This window comes from Conger conger, chromosome 16 (genome assembly GCF_963514075.1).
Source record: "Conger conger chromosome 16, fConCon1.1, whole genome shotgun sequence".
NCBI classification, from domain to species: domain Eukaryota; kingdom Metazoa; phylum Chordata; class Actinopteri; order Anguilliformes; family Congridae; genus Conger; species Conger conger.
Window position 1 is genome coordinate 11,731,398 of NC_083775.1, and position 19,562 is coordinate 11,750,959.

A 19,562-nucleotide genomic window follows, 5' to 3' on the forward strand; every position below is an offset into this window, starting at 1 on the left:
GTGTTGTAGTTTGAGCATGCTACATACTGTGTTTGTGCTGTAGTTTGAGTATGTTACAAACTGTGTTTGTGCTGTAGTTTGAGTATGTTACATACTGTGTTTGTGCTGTACTTTGCTGTTTTTGTGCCGGTTTGGATGCTGTGTTTGCGCTGTACTTTCACTGCATTGTCTGTGCTGTAGTTTAAGTGCATGAAATGCTGGTTGACCAGTTCAGACCAGCTCCCAGCTTGGCATGGTTTGAACAGCTGAAGCTATGTTTTGAAACACCTGATAGCAAGAGTTGGCATTTGTGTAGTTTGACTGCACTGGGGTTTGTAGTTTGACTACACTGTGGTTTGTAGTTTGACTGCACTGGGGTTTGTAGTTTGACTGCACTGGGGTTTGTAGTTTGACTGCACTGGGGTTTGTAGTTTGACTGCACTGGGTTTTCTGTTTCTGGTGTTTTTGCTGCAGGGGCTGGAGTTGTGTCGAGTCATCGCCATGCACATGGAGAACCTGATGTCAGTGCGAGAGAAGAGGCTGACCCTGCCCCCCAGTGAAATCACCCTGCTCTAACCCCCCACAGGATTCCATCCAGCCAGCAATCTGCATCTTTATGTTTTGGGCAGATCAACTTACACATTCCACTAACATAGGGGTGCACAACAAGGGCCGATCCGTTTCAGGATTTTGTGCCAATGAAAGGTCTTAATTATTTAATTGACTCAATCATATCTTATCTGACATATGTATGAGTACCGGCTACAACTGCGGACTGCAGGTGTATCCTAATGATTTTACTGTGCTCAAGTACAGGCCTGAACCAGGGTCATTTATAGAGCTGCCAGCAAATTAAAAACAAGGTAATTGGTTGGAAAAAAAACCAGTATGCAGACTGGCCCTCGAGGACCGGAGTTGTGCAACCCTGCACTAAGACCTGCATGGCCATAACATGTATTTTCAATTATTTTAGTTAAAGATATTAACTTCAAAATGAGCTTCCCAAGTCCTTCTCAACCTTAAATCAATTATTTAAACGAAACATTTTTACAAATATGAACAGATAACTGTGCTGTTCAGGCACATGACTACAATGTTAGTACACACAGTAACATGTTCAATTAAGTCAACTCTTATAGAGTATATTTTACTCCGACAGAGTATACATGATCCCTAATGGACTCCATAACAACTGTTAGAGATTCCCTTAAATAATTTTTTTCTCTGTGAATACTCTTTTACATTTCATTACATTACATTACTGGCATTTGGCAGACGCTCTTATCCAGAGTGATGTACAGTTGATTAGACTAAGCAGGAGACAATCCTCGCCTGGAGCAATGCAGGGTTAAGGGCCTTGCTCAAGGGCCCAACGGCTGTGCGGATCTTATTGTGGCTACACCGGGATTCGAACCACCGACCTTGCGGGCCCCAGTCATTTACCTTAACCACACAGTCCGCCCCTGCAAAGGAATAAAAAATCTAAAAACGAATTACTGAAGTAAAATCTGATATCTGTTTATATATGCAGGGCAGGATATGTATACTATGTACTGTACCAGTGATTCACATTCAACACAAGTCTGCCATGATTCTGCTCATAAAACAAAAGAACATTCACTCTGTACTGTATTATGCATAATCTACTTGATGAAATGATCATGTCACTTAACTTGTACTGTTTAAATGTACAATAAACGCATTTGTTTAGTGCTGCACAGGAATAGAACTATAATTAAAATATACTATTTTTGTACAACACTAAGTATTGTGTGTCTATAAATATTTCCTATGACTGAGAGCACGTAAGAGAGAAAGCCAGAGCGAGCAACTGTGTGAGTAGCGTGGCACACGCGTGTGAATGGTATGAGATGCCAGCATGGCACACGCATGTGAATGGTAAATGGTTGGCATTTATATAGCGCCATTATCGAAAGTGCTGTACAATTGATACTTCTCATTCACCCATTCATTTACATGACATTACATTAGTGGCATTTGGCAGACGCTCTTATCCAAAGTTCATACCCATAACCAGGGATAAGTGCGCTGAAGGACCCTAGATGGAAGTACAATTTCAACTGCTACCTGCACAACAAAAGATAAGGACCAGGGCCTATTTGATCATCAGTTTTTTTTTTTCAGAGCCAAATCAATGAAGAAGCCTTTGTCGCCAAGACTAATATATGCAATATGAAAAGGCAATGGCAGACCTCTGCCATATCCCCTCTCACAAAATAATTGGAAGTTTATCCATGGTGGATCATTTGGAGAAATTGGCTTTTGAGTATCAAAATTCTCTAAATAAATTTGATCAATGGGCTCTGCATTTTATCCAATCAGGTTTGAGTTCAGTGGATGTCTTTTTACCTTTTGTGTATTAGGCTAGTTCATGATAAATGTATAATAAATATTATATGTGTAAATATTTGTGTATTTCCAAATATTTAAAAAGTTTTGACTTCTTGGTGATTGAATTAAAAAATTACATTCAGAAGTTTCCAGCTAAAGGAATTCTCCTTTTAGCCTCCTTTAGCAATGTGGTGCTCTCCATGAGTTAATGCATTTATCATAAACGTAATTATTAACTCTGAACATATTGAGCAAAATCGAAGTGTCTGAACTCTTCCAGTGGCAATGCCTGTAATCTTAGCAATTCACACAGTTTCCCATCTATTCTCAGGAATTTACAGGAAAACAAATAAAATGGTAATCCTTATGTCATAAACTGAGCGATATGTGCCACTCATGGTTTATGAGAGTGCAGATGGTTTCAACCTCCATCCAAGTTGAATCTGTGCCCCAGAGAGTAGTGGGTAGTTTTTGACATAACGTGTGGAGCTTTTCTGCTAAAAGATCAACACAGCGTTGAGATGTGGTGGGTGAGTTCCTCTGGACCTGTGTGTGGTTTTTAAGTCCAGGCATCATGCCAGCCTCCCACCAGCAGAGTCTGAGTGCCTGGGCATAAATCTCACTTCAGGCAGAAAATACACAAGACACACTTGTCATTGCGTGAAATGCACACTAGATGGCGGCAGATGCTAAGATGTTAAGGAGGACAGAAAGCCTGCCAACTGGCAATGTGTGTGTTCACGTTTTGCAAAAAAAAAAAAAAAGGATTTAAATTGGAAACTCTAAAGTAAAATCATTTTACTTTTTTTTTTGTGCACATCTCCATTTGAAACTATCTTATTCTTTAGTCTCGAATTGCCCTCCTGTCAGACAACCCAGAAAGGGGATTTGGAAGGCTGTTTTTAACTCAAACTGGTGAACACTGGCGTGCTTGCCAGAGAAATTCTAGCACGGCCTGTCTTAGTTGGTTTAGTCTTAAGCTGCAGATGATAAGACAGTCGTTCACCCCACAGGGATTGTTCGAAATGGTTCTTTGTCCTGTAACGTCTTTTTTCTTACAGTAAGTTGACTGTCATCTAAAATATAAATATTTTCTATTTGTTTATATGGAGTGACATCACTGAAAAGGACCGTCACAATGTGAAATCCCTTCCATTACCTATTGGCCTGTGGGTCCTGGACTGCTCTGCCCAAAGCTATAACTAAACAACTGTGCTCATTTGATTAATCAGGTTTAATAAATGCAGGTTACCATGTGCTGGAGGCGCTCAGCATTTTGGCATTCAGAATATTCAGCCTCAGACTTTTAATCATCCACCAAACTCTCGTGATCGAGCGCAGATGGAACAGAAACCAGAAATGGCAAAAAGGGTTGCCTTCCCCTGTCACTGGGCCTCAAGAACTCGTATGCCAGGGATTTGGTGGAACTGCTGCCTCTATCTGACTGAGCTGCTTTTCTGGCCCTGGAGACTCGCTGCTCCAGCAAAGGAAACTTCACAACGTGGGCGTTAGAAATCTACAGCTAATGCTCCAGAACGCTCCCAAAATTGATGTGTTCAATGCCTCCATTGTCCTGTCACACAGAAGGACCATGTCTCTGGAGACAGTGTATTGTTAGGCCACTATTACGAAGTGGCCCCATGACAATAATTGCAGTTGAAGATTTTCAGGGTCAGTGTGTGCTGCTACGGCTATTTTCTGACTCAGTCCAGCACGGAACACGCAGTGATGTTAGTTGATGTTAGAATTGTTTTTGCATTTTATTTTGTTTTATTTCTGAAGCATATTCATCTCCACCCATATAAATGGTTGGCATTTATAAAGCGCCTTTATCCAAAGTGCTGTACAATACACACACACGCAGACCAACAGCGACTGGCTCATCAGGACACACCCACACAACAGAGTTATTAATTAAATTAAAGTTATTGAATTAATAATAATTACTGCTAGCACACTGCTTTCCTATTGGCAGCCAGAGGAAGAAGTAAAGAAGTGTTCCATGCCTTTTATATTAAAGTCTTTGTAAACAGAGGTTTCTCTGCAAAAGGTTTTGTTTTGCCTCTAAAATGTGGGAGTCAGTTCTTTGCCGTCTGGGAATCTGGGATAGATTACGGTCTTGCATCCATTCTGTTTCTGGCTGATGTGCGCTGATGTCGTCATGCAGTATTCAGTGTCTCTGATGGTGGATGGCGGTCGGCTCCTCCTTCAGGCCACAGTGAGAACTGCGGCACTGAAATGACACCGGTGCACACATGGCAGATATCGGCTGTTTCCTTGGATGGATTAGACTTCCTGCAACCTAAAATCCAGTGCAGATGAATCAGAATCTCAAAATGTACAGAACATTCTTTGTGTAATTTCCTGCACAATGTTTTCTCCAAGAATATTTTTTCCTTTCACAGTAAAATATTTGCTTTACTATACTATACGCTATAAATTCTATATCAGTCACATGAACAGTCATAGTTTTACTGTGTAAATGTATGTATTACCATAAAGTTTGCAATTTTTAAAGAAATATTAGCAATAATATTTGATCTGTGTTTTTACACATTACTTGTATCATATTGGAAAATGTGTAAAATTTTCTGTTGCGAATACAACCTGCTCTGTTATTTCTTTGTTGTTTTCAGGATGTGTGTCAACATTCACACATTTAATGCTTATTTGTACAGTGATGGAACAAATGAAAATATTTCACTATTTCATGCAATTAAAAGAGTACTAAACTCAGGATTATGGTTGTTAAAATAGAAATTGAATAAAGGGAAGATTTTCTTTTTTGTCTCATTTGAGCTGAAGATTCTGCATGGCATTTATCTGGCTGCAGCCTGTTCAACATTGCGGCAGGGCATGTTTGTCCATGGATATCATTTTGGGACATTATTTCCTGTATTCTCCCCAAGTAATTAATTTATTCTGCTAAAGAAATTAATCTTGTATTTAAACCTGTCTGATTCCAAGTGGATTTTGTAGCGAAGAAATATAATTGGGCAGTAGCTGAATTGTGGAAATGGAAAGGTAGGTTATCAAAGTTTCATGGCCATAATGGAGAAGTGACTTTGGCATGGTGTGTATTTGAGATCTCTGATGTCTCTTTCTTATCCCATGTTTGACAATCACAGTGGCAAACTAAGAGGACAGTTTGGGACAGTTTCGCACAGCCCCTCCGCAGATTCCGTTTGCTTTCCTGCTCAAACCAGCGGTCCACCCGCCCGCTGAGTAATTCCCCGGCCCTTTCAGCCAAATGTCCGCAGATTCTCCTCCTGGAATTCACACAACGGATAACAAGAGAAGTCTGTACAACCTTTTGGTGGACATGCTTTGCTAAGAGATAGAATTGATAACTTTTCCCATATTATTGTCAATTGCAGTTATTGACAAGCAACTGCCAACCGCTGCAGCCATAAGACCCGTGGCAATATGTCATGGTGAAGTTATGGCTTTGTAATAAGACCATAGAAAATTTAACCAGTATTTGTTTAGTTATTTTTTCACACTATTTCCTCAATAGTGTGGCCCTGGAATGATTTGTAATTAGAAAAAAGTACTACCTACAGGCCTGTGTTAGAAATTTAGACCTACTGTGTGCAATTAATCATGAGTTATCTTCACAAAAAGGGCTGGCTGCCCAGGGTTTTGCAAAGTTTTGCATGTCTTGTTTTGATTTGCTGGTTTCCCTGGCAACACACATGTGAACCCCCCCCTCAACCCCCCCTACCCCCTTGTCTGCCGCAACAGTAACAGATGTATAGGCCTACACTGCAACTCACTTTAAACTGTGCTGAACACAGGATCTTATACATATAAATATGAGGCATGGCGCTTTTGATTTTCAGGGGGAAGGCAATGCTGGCCAAAGCTGAGCATTCCTGCATGTGGGTTTTCTTTTCTGTCTGAGAAATGGTGGATTTGGGCAGAATTAGTCAGCAACAGACTTTGCTCACTGTGGCATTCAGTCTGAAGAAGCATGCAAAACACTCCTCATTCACTGAGAGCTTACTCTACCTGTGCTGTCATTCCTTTACATAATTAGCCACTGTGAATCTTAAACCACCTATGGCTCCTTAAAAGGTAATAAGATGGTGTCACGCTCTCATAGGATTTAGAAATGTGAAAAATCTTTTACAAATATGTTGTGTTAGCGCAACAAACCAGACGTGGGTCATAAAAATTCTTTCAATTACGTGTTATAGTGTAAATTGTTCTGCATATGGAAATTAGAAGGACTCTTAATTGACAGTGATCTGCAGTGAGTTTACTGGTGTGCTTAGAGCTGTTTCTTAAACTGTACCCATGAATGCTAGTACAGTATGTGTATTCAACCGGTATTTGAAAGGTACCAGTTTTGGGTCCTAATATAAAAAAATTTTAAGAACCAGGATAGAAGGATTTCCAGTCATCGTCTGTACCAAACAGTGGATGCCATTAGTGTACTCTACTTGCATCATAGTGCAAAATCATTGGTATCAACACCAAACATACTGTACACTCACCTCAAGGCTAAGTTGACTGGAATGCAGTAGGATTGGCTTCAGTTACGCGCATGTGCGTTGTGAGAAATCATCTATTTTTTAAATAACATTTCCATCGTGTGTGCGTGCGTGCGTGTGTGTATCTGTGCAAGCTGTTCCTTGGCAGTGTGAGGGGAAGTTATGAATTTGTTTAGAATGTTGTGATGCGTTTGAGCCGTTCTGATACACATTTTCTTTGACTTATTGGTTTATTTACTCGGGGAACCTCAGGTTTGCTGGGGTCCCACGGGTGTTCTGAGGTGAGGCGTTGACCTGTCTAACACGCTTTCGGCTGTTTGAACAAGGCCCGAAATGAAAGGTGCGGTGGGAAGCCTTAGACTTCCGAGGCTAAGTGAACATTTCCTGGCGAAACGGGGAAGGCATTAGCCCTCACAGCGTGGCTTTCGCTTGGGAGATCCGAGGAGAAGAATGTCTCCTCTGTGTAGGGCTGCTAGGAGAGCCTGCCCCCCCCCTCCTTTACTCTCTCTACCTCCCCCACCTCTCTCCCTCACCCTCTCCCTCTCTCTCTCTTAAATACTGTGTGTGATCTTAACTAATTAATTAAACAATTACATTGTTGATGCAACAATCATTACTGGTAATTACTTTTTTCTGCATTATCTTTTAGCATTTCTATAATTAACTTTTTGAAGGTCATCATTGGTTTCTTTTCTGTGAGGTGCTGAAGACGTCATTATTCTGGATGAAGTCACAGAGCTACAGTTTCTGTGAGTTGCTGAAGATGTCATTATTCTGGATGAAGTTACAGAGCTACAGTTTCTGTGAGTTTCTGAAGATGTCATTATTCTGGATGAAGTCACAGAGCTACAGTTTCTGTGAGTTGCTGAAGATGTCATTATTCTGGATGAAGTTACAGAGCTACAGTTTCTGTGAGTTTCTGAAGATGTCATTATTCTGGATGAAGTTATAGAGCTACAGTAGGTGTGTCCATGCCCAGCTGAGCATTCTAGAACATGCACAAGCACATATCTTGGACATTCCACCACCAGTTGACAACAACATTAATTCGTTGTTGAATTTGTGACAAATGCCATAAAATGTATCAAACTAAAAGAAATCTGGCGTGGATTCTTCTTGAAATTTGTTTGAATGTTTTCCTTTTTGAAAGTATTGCATAGCCCTAACCCCCTGCCTCCTAGGTTAAATCTTGTAGCTCCCAGGAGAATTCTTCTGGTGCTTCCAGAAACATCCAACTGAGGTATGTGCCTTTTGTATGACCCTTTGGATAGTTGCATCTGCAAAATGTCTGAATGTAAATATAACAATTGTATTTGTTGCTCATGAGTTGTCAACTAATTGGCTGAATGGAATGACTGTAGGAAGGGTTTCTTATAGAAGAGGACTTAATTCCAGGAGACATGACCTGAAGACCAGGGTAAATTCCAATGATGCAAGTGCTGTAAATTCTCACTCATACTCACGCACTCTCACGCTCATGTATGATACTATATCATTCTTTATTTAGATTGGAATATAAGAGGGCTGTTTCAGGCTTGAAAAGGACATCATTATTTGATCAAAAGTTGTTGCTTGTGTGAAGTCTGGCGATTAGTTTTCATTGCAGAGCTAACTGACTAATGTTTAGTTTAACACAAGCATAAACATAAACATAAACTATTTCTCTGTTCAGTTGCATGCATTCATTACAGAATTACATTTAATTAATTAATTTACATTACATGAAACTGGCAGCTTTAGCTCACAAACCAAGCATTTTAAACTACATATTAAGGATAGATAGAAGGATTGTTTCATAGATACAAGTAATGGTTCTTGGAAGAATAAGGACAGGTATGGTCTCCTGTATGCTGGATTCCGTTTCAGATAAAATTTGAAAGCTAGATCCTTTGCAATCATCTTACCAAACCTCTTAGAGCCCAGCAATGTCCCATATTTCAATGCTATTTTTAATGTATGGTACTGTGGTAGCAAACATAATCTATGAAACTCCGGCCTGTTTTTTGTCATAGATTTAGCAAAGTTTGCTTTTGAAAACAGAATACCAAATTTGGCAATTATTCTGTGCCCCCAAAATATTATTTAAATAAATTAAATGGTGAATAAATTGTGAAGTTTCTTCATAACATCCACTGAACCATGAGGAAAAATATCATGTAAATAAAGTCTTTAGGCAACACTAAGTCACTCTCCAGAGTCAACCTCAAAACTATTGAGCGTTGTGTTTAATTCTGCTCGGACCTTCTTTTCCCAGGGGAAGCTCGGGGGCTGGTGGATCAGGCAGGGCGTGGCTGCAGAGACCAAAGCTCTGGAATGAGAGGAGTAGTTATATGGCCTCTGCCATTGTGCTGAGACGGCCAACCGGCCAAACGGTGCAATTAAGGACCTTACTGTGCCATGGCTTGCTATTTATACTGAATAAATACCTTTAATTCTCGTTGTACCAATTGCTGTGATTCAGGAATCATTCTCCAATAGAAGCTCCAGGGAGGTGGCCATTTCCTGTACACTCAGCAAACGAGTGTACAGAGGTCTGGCCTACTAGTCTGAGGGCTGTACTCCACCAGGTTTGTGTAGTTCGGTACATGCCACATTTGTTTAACTTAAATAAACATATAAGGTGTATATCCTCCTAAGACCCGGCAATTCATTTCCGAGTTCAAATAAATACATTCAATAAATTAACTATTTGCATTGTAACATGTTCTTGTCATCCAAGGCACTTGTATTATGTCAAAATTAAAATACTTTCATTTCTGTTGTTTTAATGTTATATCTATGGCATTTTTATGTTGTGTCCAGGTAAACTGACAAACAAGGGAGAATGTAATGTTTATATATGTGTGTACATGGATATGGATGTGATAAAATAGTTTGTAATGTATGTTTTTGTATATGTGCTTTTGCATGTACTTTTTTGTACGAGTGTTTGTATATATAATAAAAAAGAATTCTTCACAAACCCAATATGTCAAGCTACTTGACGATGTGAATTCACCAAATCTTGTGTGAAAAGAAGAGGCACAGTAAAGGCAGGCAAGCGGTGAAGGAAAGCTGCCGGCTCTTTTTTGGAATTTGCGTTCTGAGGGGGGCGCCGTGAACGCATTTCGCTGCAATCGGGGAGCGCTCCTCTACCCCTCTCTCGCCTCCCTCTCCAGATGAGCCTCTCCCCGGCCCGAGGCGCTGTTTGGCAGGCCTGACCTCTGATGAGACTCCCAGCTGCTCCACAGCCAGGGCTTCCAGCTGCTTTCAATCCCTGGCCTTGCTGAGTAGGGCCTGGGCCAGCGCTGGGGAACAGGAAGAGGTGGGGGAGGAGCAACCAGATTGGCTCTACTGGAGAACAGATATGACCAAGACCATTAACCAGAGGAAACGCATGGCTGGCCAAACTACTCATAGACCTTCATTTAAAAATTTTTTGAAAAAAATTAACACTAATACCAAATTTAATTCTGAGATGGCACAAATAATTCAAGAAGTTATACATTGGTCACAACTGGTACATTTTACTATGCCATGTTCTGATACAAAATAATGTTGGATGATGTTACATAACAATCATCATGACATGAATGAATAAAGATGTGTTTGAAGACATTTACGATGGAAAAATATTTTGTTCTAAAAATGAGAAAATATATAAGATTATTGTCCAAAACAGGTGAACATGTTACAATGCCATTTAATGATATAACTTAATAGGAAATTATGTTTACATATTAACCATGGTGAAATGCAGAATATGTCTTAAAATACATAAAACTATAGTCTTATGTCCAAATATTGGGAAATATTTATTATGCTCTGACAGTGATTAATAGGGGTTGAATTTTCCATGAGAACCATGCTGAAATGAAAGAAAGAAAATGTGTTCCAAGAAATTTATAATGAAAAATACATTTAAGCGGAACAAGCAAAAATACAAAAGTTTAATGACCAGAAATAGTGAAAATTTTACAAAGGCATTTTCTGGTATAGATGAATATGGTATGATGTATACATAGCAGGCATGGGGAAATGAATGAATAAAAATATTTTTGAAGATATTTATGATGAAAAATGCATTTAAGTAGAAAAAGCAAAAAAAGTTTCATGTCCAAAAATCAATAGGCAATGTTTTTTCCATGAGAACCATAGTGAAATGAATTAATAAAAATGTCTTTCAAGACAATAATAAAGAAAAATCCATTTCAGAAGAAATTGGAAAAAACATAAGACTTATATAGTCTTGAGTCTGAAAATTGTGAACATTTTATTATGCCATTTTTTGATACAGATAAATAGGGAATGATGTATACATACCAGCCTTGGGGAAATGAAGGAATAAAAATGTGTTTCAAGACAATAATAATGAAAAATCAATTTCAGCAGAAAAAAAAAAAAAAAAAAAACTATATATAGTCTTATGTCCGAAAATTGAGAACATTTTATTGTGCCATTTTTTTAATACAGATAAATAGGGAATGATGTATGTATGCCAGCCTTGGGGAAATTAATGAATAAAATTGTGTTTCAAGACAATAATAAAGAAAATTCAATTTCAGCAGAAAATTGGAAAAAACATTAAACTGTACACTTATCTCCAAAAATTGAGAAGATTGTACTACACCATTTTTTTTTTACAGAGATGAATAGGGAATGATGTATGTATCCCAGCCATGGGGAAATTAATTAATAAAAATGAGTTTCAAGACAATAATAAAGAAAAATGCATTACAGGAGAAAATGGGAAAAAACATAAGATTATAGTCTTATGTCCAACAATTTTACGATGCCATTTTTTGATACAGATTAAGAGGCAATGTTTATTCCATGAGAAACATAGTGAAATGAATGAATAAAAATGTGTTTCAACACAATAATAAAGAAAAATCCATTTCAGCAGAAAATTGGAAAAAACATAAGACTTTATATAGTCTTATGTCAGAAAATTGAGAACATTTTATTTTGCCATTTTTTTAATACAGATGAATAGGGAATTATGTATACATACCAGCCTTGGGGAAATGAATGAATACAAATGCCTTTCAAGAAATTTATAATGAAAAATGCATTTAAGCGGAAAAAGGAAAAATAAAAAATGTTTAATGTCCAGAAATGGTGAACATTTTACTATGCCATTTTTTCTGGAAAGATGAATATGAATGATGTATATATACCAGCCTTGGAGAAATTAATGAATACAAACGCGTTTCAAGAAATTTATAATGAAAAATGCATTTAAGCGGAAAAGGGAAAAATAAAAAATGCTTCATGTCCAGAAATTGTGAACATTTTACGATGCCATTTTTTGGTATAGATTAATATGGAATGATGTATACATACCAGCTATGGGGAAATGAATTAATAAAAAAAATGTTCAAGACAATGATAAAGAAAAATGCATAACAGGAGAAAATTGGAGAAAACATAAGACAATATATAGTCTTATGTCCGAAAATTGAGAACATTTTATTATGCCATTTTTTTAATACAGATAAATAGGGAATTCTGTATACATACCAGCCTTGGGGAAATGAATGAATACACATGCGTTTCAAGAAATTTATAATGAAAATTACATTTAAGCGGAACAAGCAAAAATAAAAAAAGTTTAATGTACAGAAATGGTGAAAATTTTACGATGCCATTTTTTGATACAGATTAAGAGGCAATGTTTATTCCATGAGAAACATAGTGAAATGAATGAATAAAAATGTGTTTCAATACAATAATAAAGAAAAATCCATTTCAGCAGAAAATTGGAAAAAACACAATACTTTATATAGTCTTATGTCCGAAAATTGAGAACATTTTATTTAGCCTTTTTTTTTTATACAGATAAATGGGAAATGATGTATACATAACAGCCGTGGGGAAATGAATGAATACAAATGCGCTTCAAGAACTTTATAATGAAAAATGCATTTAACCGGAAAAGGGAAAAATAAAAAAAGTGGTGAACATTTTACTATGCCATTTTTTCGTAAAGATGAATATGAATGATGTATATATACCAGCCTTGGGGAAATGAATGAATACAAATGCGTTTCAAGAAATTTATAATGAAAAATGCATTTAAGCGGAAAAGGGAAAAATAAAAAATGTTTCATGTCCAGAAATTGTGAACATTTTACGATAACATTTTTGGTATAGATTAATATGGAATGATGTATACATACCAGCTATGGGGAAATGAATTAATAAAAACATTTTTCAAGACAATGATAAAGAAAAATGCATAACAGGAGAAAATTGGAAAAAACATAAGACTATATATAGTGTTATGTCCGAAAATTGAGAACATTTTATTATGCCATTTTCTGATACAGATAAATAGGGAAATATGCTTACATACCAGCCGTGGGGAAATGAATGAATACAAATGTGTTTCAAGAAATTTATAATGAAAAATGCATTTAAGCGGAAAAAGCAAAAATTTAAAAGTTTAATGTCCAGAAATTAGGAACATTTTACTATGCCATTTTTTGATACAGATTAAGAGGCTATGTATTTTCCATGAGAACCATAGTGAAATGAATGAATAAAAATGTGTTTCAAGACAATAATGAAGAAAAATCAATTTCAGCAGAAAATTGGAAAAAACATAAGACTATATATAGTCTTATGTACAAAAATTTAGAACATTTTATTATGCCATTTTTTGGTATAGATTAATATGGAATGATGTATACATACCAGCTATGGGGAAATGAATGAATAAAACATTTTTTCAAGACAATGATAAAGAAAAATGCATAACAGGAGAAAATTGGAGAAAACATAAGACAATATATAGTCTTAGGTCCGAAAATTGAGAACATTTTATCATGCCATTTTTTTTAATACAGATAAATAGGTAATTCTGTATACATACCAGCCTTGGGGAAATGAATGAATACACATGCGTTTCAAGAAATTTATAATGAAAAATACATTTAAGCGGAAAAAGGAAAAATAAAAAAAGTTTAATGTCCAGAAATGGTGAAAATTTTACGATGCCATTTTTTGATACAGATTAAGAGGCAATGTTTATTCCATGAGAAGCATAGTGAAATGAATGAATAAAAATGTGTTTCAACACAATAATAAAGAAAAATCCATTTCAGCAGAAAATTGGAAAAAACACAAGACTTTATATAGTCTTATGTCCGAAAATTGAGAACATTTTATTTTGCCATTTTTTTTATACAGATAAATGGGAAATGATGTATACATAACAGCCGTGGGGAAATGAATGAATACAAATGCACTTCAAGAACTTTATAATGAAAAATGCATTTAACCGGAAAAGGGAAAAATAAAAAAAGTGGTGAACATTTTACTATGCCATTTTTTCGTAAAGATGAATATGAATGATGTATATATACCAGCCTTGGGGAAATGAATGAATACAAATGCGTTTCAAGAAATTTATAATGAAAAATGCATTTAAGCGGAAAAGGGAAAAATAAAAAATGTTTCATGTCCAGAAATTGTGAACATTTTACGATGCCATTTTTTGATACAGATTAAGAGGCTATGTATTTTCCATGAGAACCATAGTGAAATGAATGAATAAAAATGTGTTTCAAGACAAAAATGAAGAAAAATCTATTTCAGCAGAAAATCGGAAAAAACATAAGACTATATATAGTCTCATGTACAAAAATTTAGAACATTTTATTATGCCATTTTTTGGTATAGATTAATATGGAATGATGTATACATACCAGCTATGGGGAAATTAATGAATAAAAATTTTTTTCAAGACAATGATAAAGAAAAATGCATAACAGGAGAAAATTGGAAAAACATAAGACAATATATAGTCTTATGTCCGAAAATTGAGAACATTTTACGATGACATTTTTTGGTATAGATTAATATGGAATGATGTATACATACCAGCTATGGGGAAATGAATTAATAAAAAAAAATTTCAAGACAATGATAACGAAAAATGCATAACAGGAGAAAATTGGAAAAAACATAAGACTATATATAGTGTTATGTCTGAAAATTGAGAACATTTTATTATGCCATTTTTTTAATACAGATTAATAGGGAATTATGTATACATACCAGCTTTGGGGAAATGAATGAATAAAAATGTGTTTCAAGAAAGTAATAAAGAAAAATCCATTTCAGCAGAAAATTGGAAAAAACATAAGTTTATAGTCTTATATCCAAAAATTTAGATAATTTGACTATGCCATTTTCTGATACAGATAAATAGGGAAATTTGTTTACATACCAGCCGTGGGGAAATGAATGAATACAAATGCGTTTCAAGAAATTTATAATGAAAAATGCATTTAAGCGGAAAAAGCAACAATAAAAAAGTTTAATGTCCAGAAATTAGGAACATTTTACTATGCCATTTTTTGATACAGATTAAGAGGCTATGTATTTTCCATGAGAACCATAGTGAAATGAATGAATAAAAATGTGTTTCAAGACAAAAATGAAGAAAAATCTATTTCAGCAGAAAATCGGAAAAAACATAAGACTATATATAGTCTCGTGTACAAAAATTTAGAACATTTTATTATGCCATTTTTTGGTATAGATTAATATGGAATGATGTATACATACCAGCTATGGGGAAATGAATGAATAAAACATTTTTTCAAGACAATGATAAAGAAAAATGCATAACAGGAGAAAATTGGAAAAACATAAGACAATATATAGTCTTATGTCCGAAAATTGAGAACATTTTATTATGCCATTTTTTTAATACAGATAAATAGGGAATTCTGTATACATACCAGCCTTGGGGAAATGAATGAATACACATGCGTTTCAAGAAATTTATAATGAAAAATACATTTAAGCGGAACAAGCAAAAATAATGGTGAAAATTTTACAATGCCATTTTTTGATACAGATTAAGAGGCAATGTCTATTCCATGAGAAACATAGTGAAATGAATGAATAAAAATGTGTTTCAAGAAATTTATAATGAAAAATACATTTAAGCAGAACAAGCAAAAATAAAAAAAGTTTAATGTCCAGAAATGGTGAAAATTTTACGATGCCATTTTTTGATACAGATTAAGAGGCAATGTTTATTCCATGAGAAACATAGTGAAATGAATGAATAAAAATGTGTTTCAACACAATAATAAAGAAAAATCCATTTCAGCAGAAAATTGGAAAAAACATAAGACTTTATATAGTCTTATGTCAGAAAATTGAGAATATTTTATTTTGCCATTTTTTTTATACAGATAAATGGGAAATGATGTATACATAACAGCCATGGAGAAATGAATGAATACAAATGCGCTTCAAGAACTTTATAATGAAAAATGCATTTAAGCGGAAAAAGGAAAAATAAAAAAAGTTTAATGTCCAGAAATGGTGAACATTTTACTATGTCATTTTTTCGTAAAGATGACTATGAATGATGTATACATACCAGCTATGGGGAAATTAATTAATAAAAAATTTTTTCAAGACAATGATAAAGAAAAATGCATAACAGGAGAAAATTGGAAAAAACATAAGACTATATATAGTGTTATGTCCGAAAATTGAGAACATTTTATTATGCCATTTTTTTAATACAGATAAATGGGAAATGATGTATACATAACAGCCATGGAGAAATGAATGAATACAAATGCGCTTCAAGAACTTTATAATGAAAAATGCATTTAAGCGGAAAAAGGAAAAATAAAAAAAGTTTAATGTCCAGAAATGGTGAACATTTTACTATGCCATTTTTTCGTAAAGATGACTATGAATGATGTATACATACCAGCTATGGGGAAATTAATTAATAAAAAATTTTTTCAAGACAATGATAAAGAAAAATGCATAACAGGAGAAAATTGGAAAAAACATAAGACTATATATAGTGTTATGTCCGAAAATTGAGAACATTTTATTATGCCATTTTTTTAATACAGATTAATAGGGAATTGTGTATACATACCAGCTTTGGGGAAATGAATGAATAAAAATGTGTTTCAAGAAAGTAATAAAGAAGAATCCATTTCAGCAGAAAATTGGAAAAAACATAAGTTTATAGTCTTATATCCAAAAATTTTGATAATTTGACTATGCCATTTTCTGAAACAGATAAATAGGGAAATATGTTTACATACCAGCCATGGGGAAATTAATGAATACAAATGTGTTTCAAAACAATAATAAAGAAAAATGCATTACAGGAGAAAATATATATGACCATATCTAGTCTTATGTCCAAAAATGGAGAAGATTTTACTGTGTCATTTTTTTGATAGAGATAATAGGGAATGATGTATGTATGCCAGCCATGGGGAAATTAATGAATAAAAATGTGTTTCGAGACAATAATAATGAAAAATGCATTTCAGCAGAAAATGGGAAAATAAATAAGTCTTATATCCAAAAATGTATAATGCTCCTTCATGCTACAGAAAGCCTTATGCAGTGAATAAAGAAACCACTTCTCCACAAGTTTGCTGACCACGAAAGAACAAAAAAGGGTGCATGCGCAGTAAGAACGTAAATTATAGGCATGATGCAGCACACAATACGTGAGCAGCAGGGAGTTTTATACAATTAGCTCATCAGTAGGAACCTACCATTCAGTAAACAAATACAAGTTAGCTAACCAACGTGTTGATGTTCGCTTCTAAAGCCGGACCGGGATGTACCATTACAAGCAATACATTACCAGTCAAAAGTTTGGACACATTTTGGAGCCTTTTTGGTTATTTTTCTGATTAATGTTTTATTTTCTCTGTTTCATCGAATTCGCATGTGGTCAATACGAAGATTCTCAGCTCTTATTAAAGGGCGAAATTGGAGAGGGGAAATTGGAGAGGGGAGCTCTATAATCCAGTGCAAGTGAATTCAATAATGTTTCTCACAGAAAACTTAGTTTGTCCACTTTTATACTTCACAGCAGTGGTGATAAAACACAAAATAAGTAAGTGCTTGTGTGTTGTTGTCCTTTACTGGTCCACATATGAGGTTAGTACGTAGCTAGCATATGCCAATAGCACTAGGCTAACCCATACAATTAGCATTTTAACAGTAGGCTACTTGTTCAGTCGAAAGATAAAAAAGAAAACATTCGATAGCGGTCAATGGCATGGAAAAGTTAATTCAGACATTCATTCATTCATTATCCTAACCCGCTTATCCTGAACAGGGTCGCAGGGGGGCTGGAGCCTATCCCAGCATACATTGGGCGAAAGTCAGGAATACACCCTGGACAGGTCGCCAGTCCATCGCAGGGCACACACACCGTTCACTCACACCCACGGGCAATTTAGACTCTCCAATCAGCCTAACCTGCATGTCTTTGGACTGTGGGAGGAAACCGGATTACCCGGAGGAAACCCACGCAAACACGGGGAGAACATGCAAACTCCGGCCCCAGCCGATGGGCATTCGAACCCAGGACCTCCTTGCTGTGAGGCGGCAGTGCTACCCACTGCACCATCCATGCCGCCTGAAGTCCCACTATAGGATTGACTTAAATTTCAGTTATATAAGAGATGCCAGTGCTAACGAGGTTAAGTGACGTGATAGAAGATATACCCTATACCCTCACATTTGCCACCTGGTGGTGGTTGTGTGTAAAGCAAACCCTAAACCACTATGGACTATGGGCAATCTTGCTACAAATTACAGGCAGAAATGCAACTGCCCCAACCGCCGGAACCTCGTAATTATTTTTTACCTGTCAGCAAAATTCTTACCGGCAAACCGTCTAATGAAACACAAAACCACAGCAGATTTCCATGACGAAATTCTAGGTGGTGCTTTGAGCTATGATAGCACAGCTAACTTTTTCCCAGGAGGTGCTCTAGCATCACCCATTTCGACGCAATTGAGGGAAACCAAAATATAATTTTACAAACAAATATGATAAACACAGCAACAGACCATAGACTGAAATCTAACCTGATTCTAAAGCCAAATTTTAAATGGGCAGAAGAACATAATTCATAAAAACAGATGTTAAATTGTTGCTCCTGCAGTTGGAAGAATTATATATATATATATATATATATATATATATATATATATATATATATATATATATAGGGAAGTATATTTGCATGGCTCCAAACGTCTTACTGACGTTCATTGTGCAGGGGTCTGTATCTGGAAGCAGGATTACTGAGTTAGCTGGATAACTGCATCCAGTAAAACCCACAAAGCAGGATTACTGAGTTAGCTGGATAACTGCATTCAGGAAAACCCACAAAGCAGAATTACTGAGTTATCTGGGTAACTCCACTGAGTAAAACCCAGAAGCCTCCAAAATCTGGAACATGGACTGAAGTAAAAAAAGCAGTTTTCCAGCTAACTCAGTAAGCAGTAATCCTGCTTTGTGAAACATGGCCCTGCTTTGTGAAACATTACCCCAAGGCATATAAGAGATAAACACCTGTGTACCTGGTAAAATGGGAGGTGCTACTCCCACTCTGCCTGGTGGCCATGACATTTCAGCACAATGCCATGAACTAAAAGTGGGGCCGAGGAAGCTGGGAAGCTATGTAACTCACAGTGAAACATCGATTTTAAAATCTGCCATGCATGGACAAAGAAAGAGACAGACAAAAGATATACCTGAGGATATACAGTACCTGCAGCTGGGATGCGCCATGCTCTGAGCGGAAGGCATTTCAAAATAGCCTGGGAGAATGCGATAAGCATCTGTGGAGTGTTTGTTTAATTTATGACAGTTTTATTTCAGGTATTTTGTGTAGCTTGCATAACAAAGCCTTTCAGGCTTCAGTTTTCATTGCCTGAAAGGTGCAA

At 36.0% G+C, this 19,562-nt stretch overlaps 1 protein-coding gene across 1 annotated transcript in view; it reads left to right on the forward strand.

Moving 5' to 3' along the window:
* myo15aa (myosin XVAa) overlaps positions 1-555 on the forward strand; it is a 39,505-nt gene extending 38,950 nt beyond the window's left edge. Inside the window, exon 64 of the mRNA XM_061223235.1 lies at positions 454-555. Within this exon, the coding sequence (XP_061079219.1) occupies positions 454-555 (102 nt within the window). The remainder of the gene's footprint in view (positions 1-453) is intronic.
* The last annotated feature ends 19,007 nt before the right edge of the window (positions 556-19,562 follow it).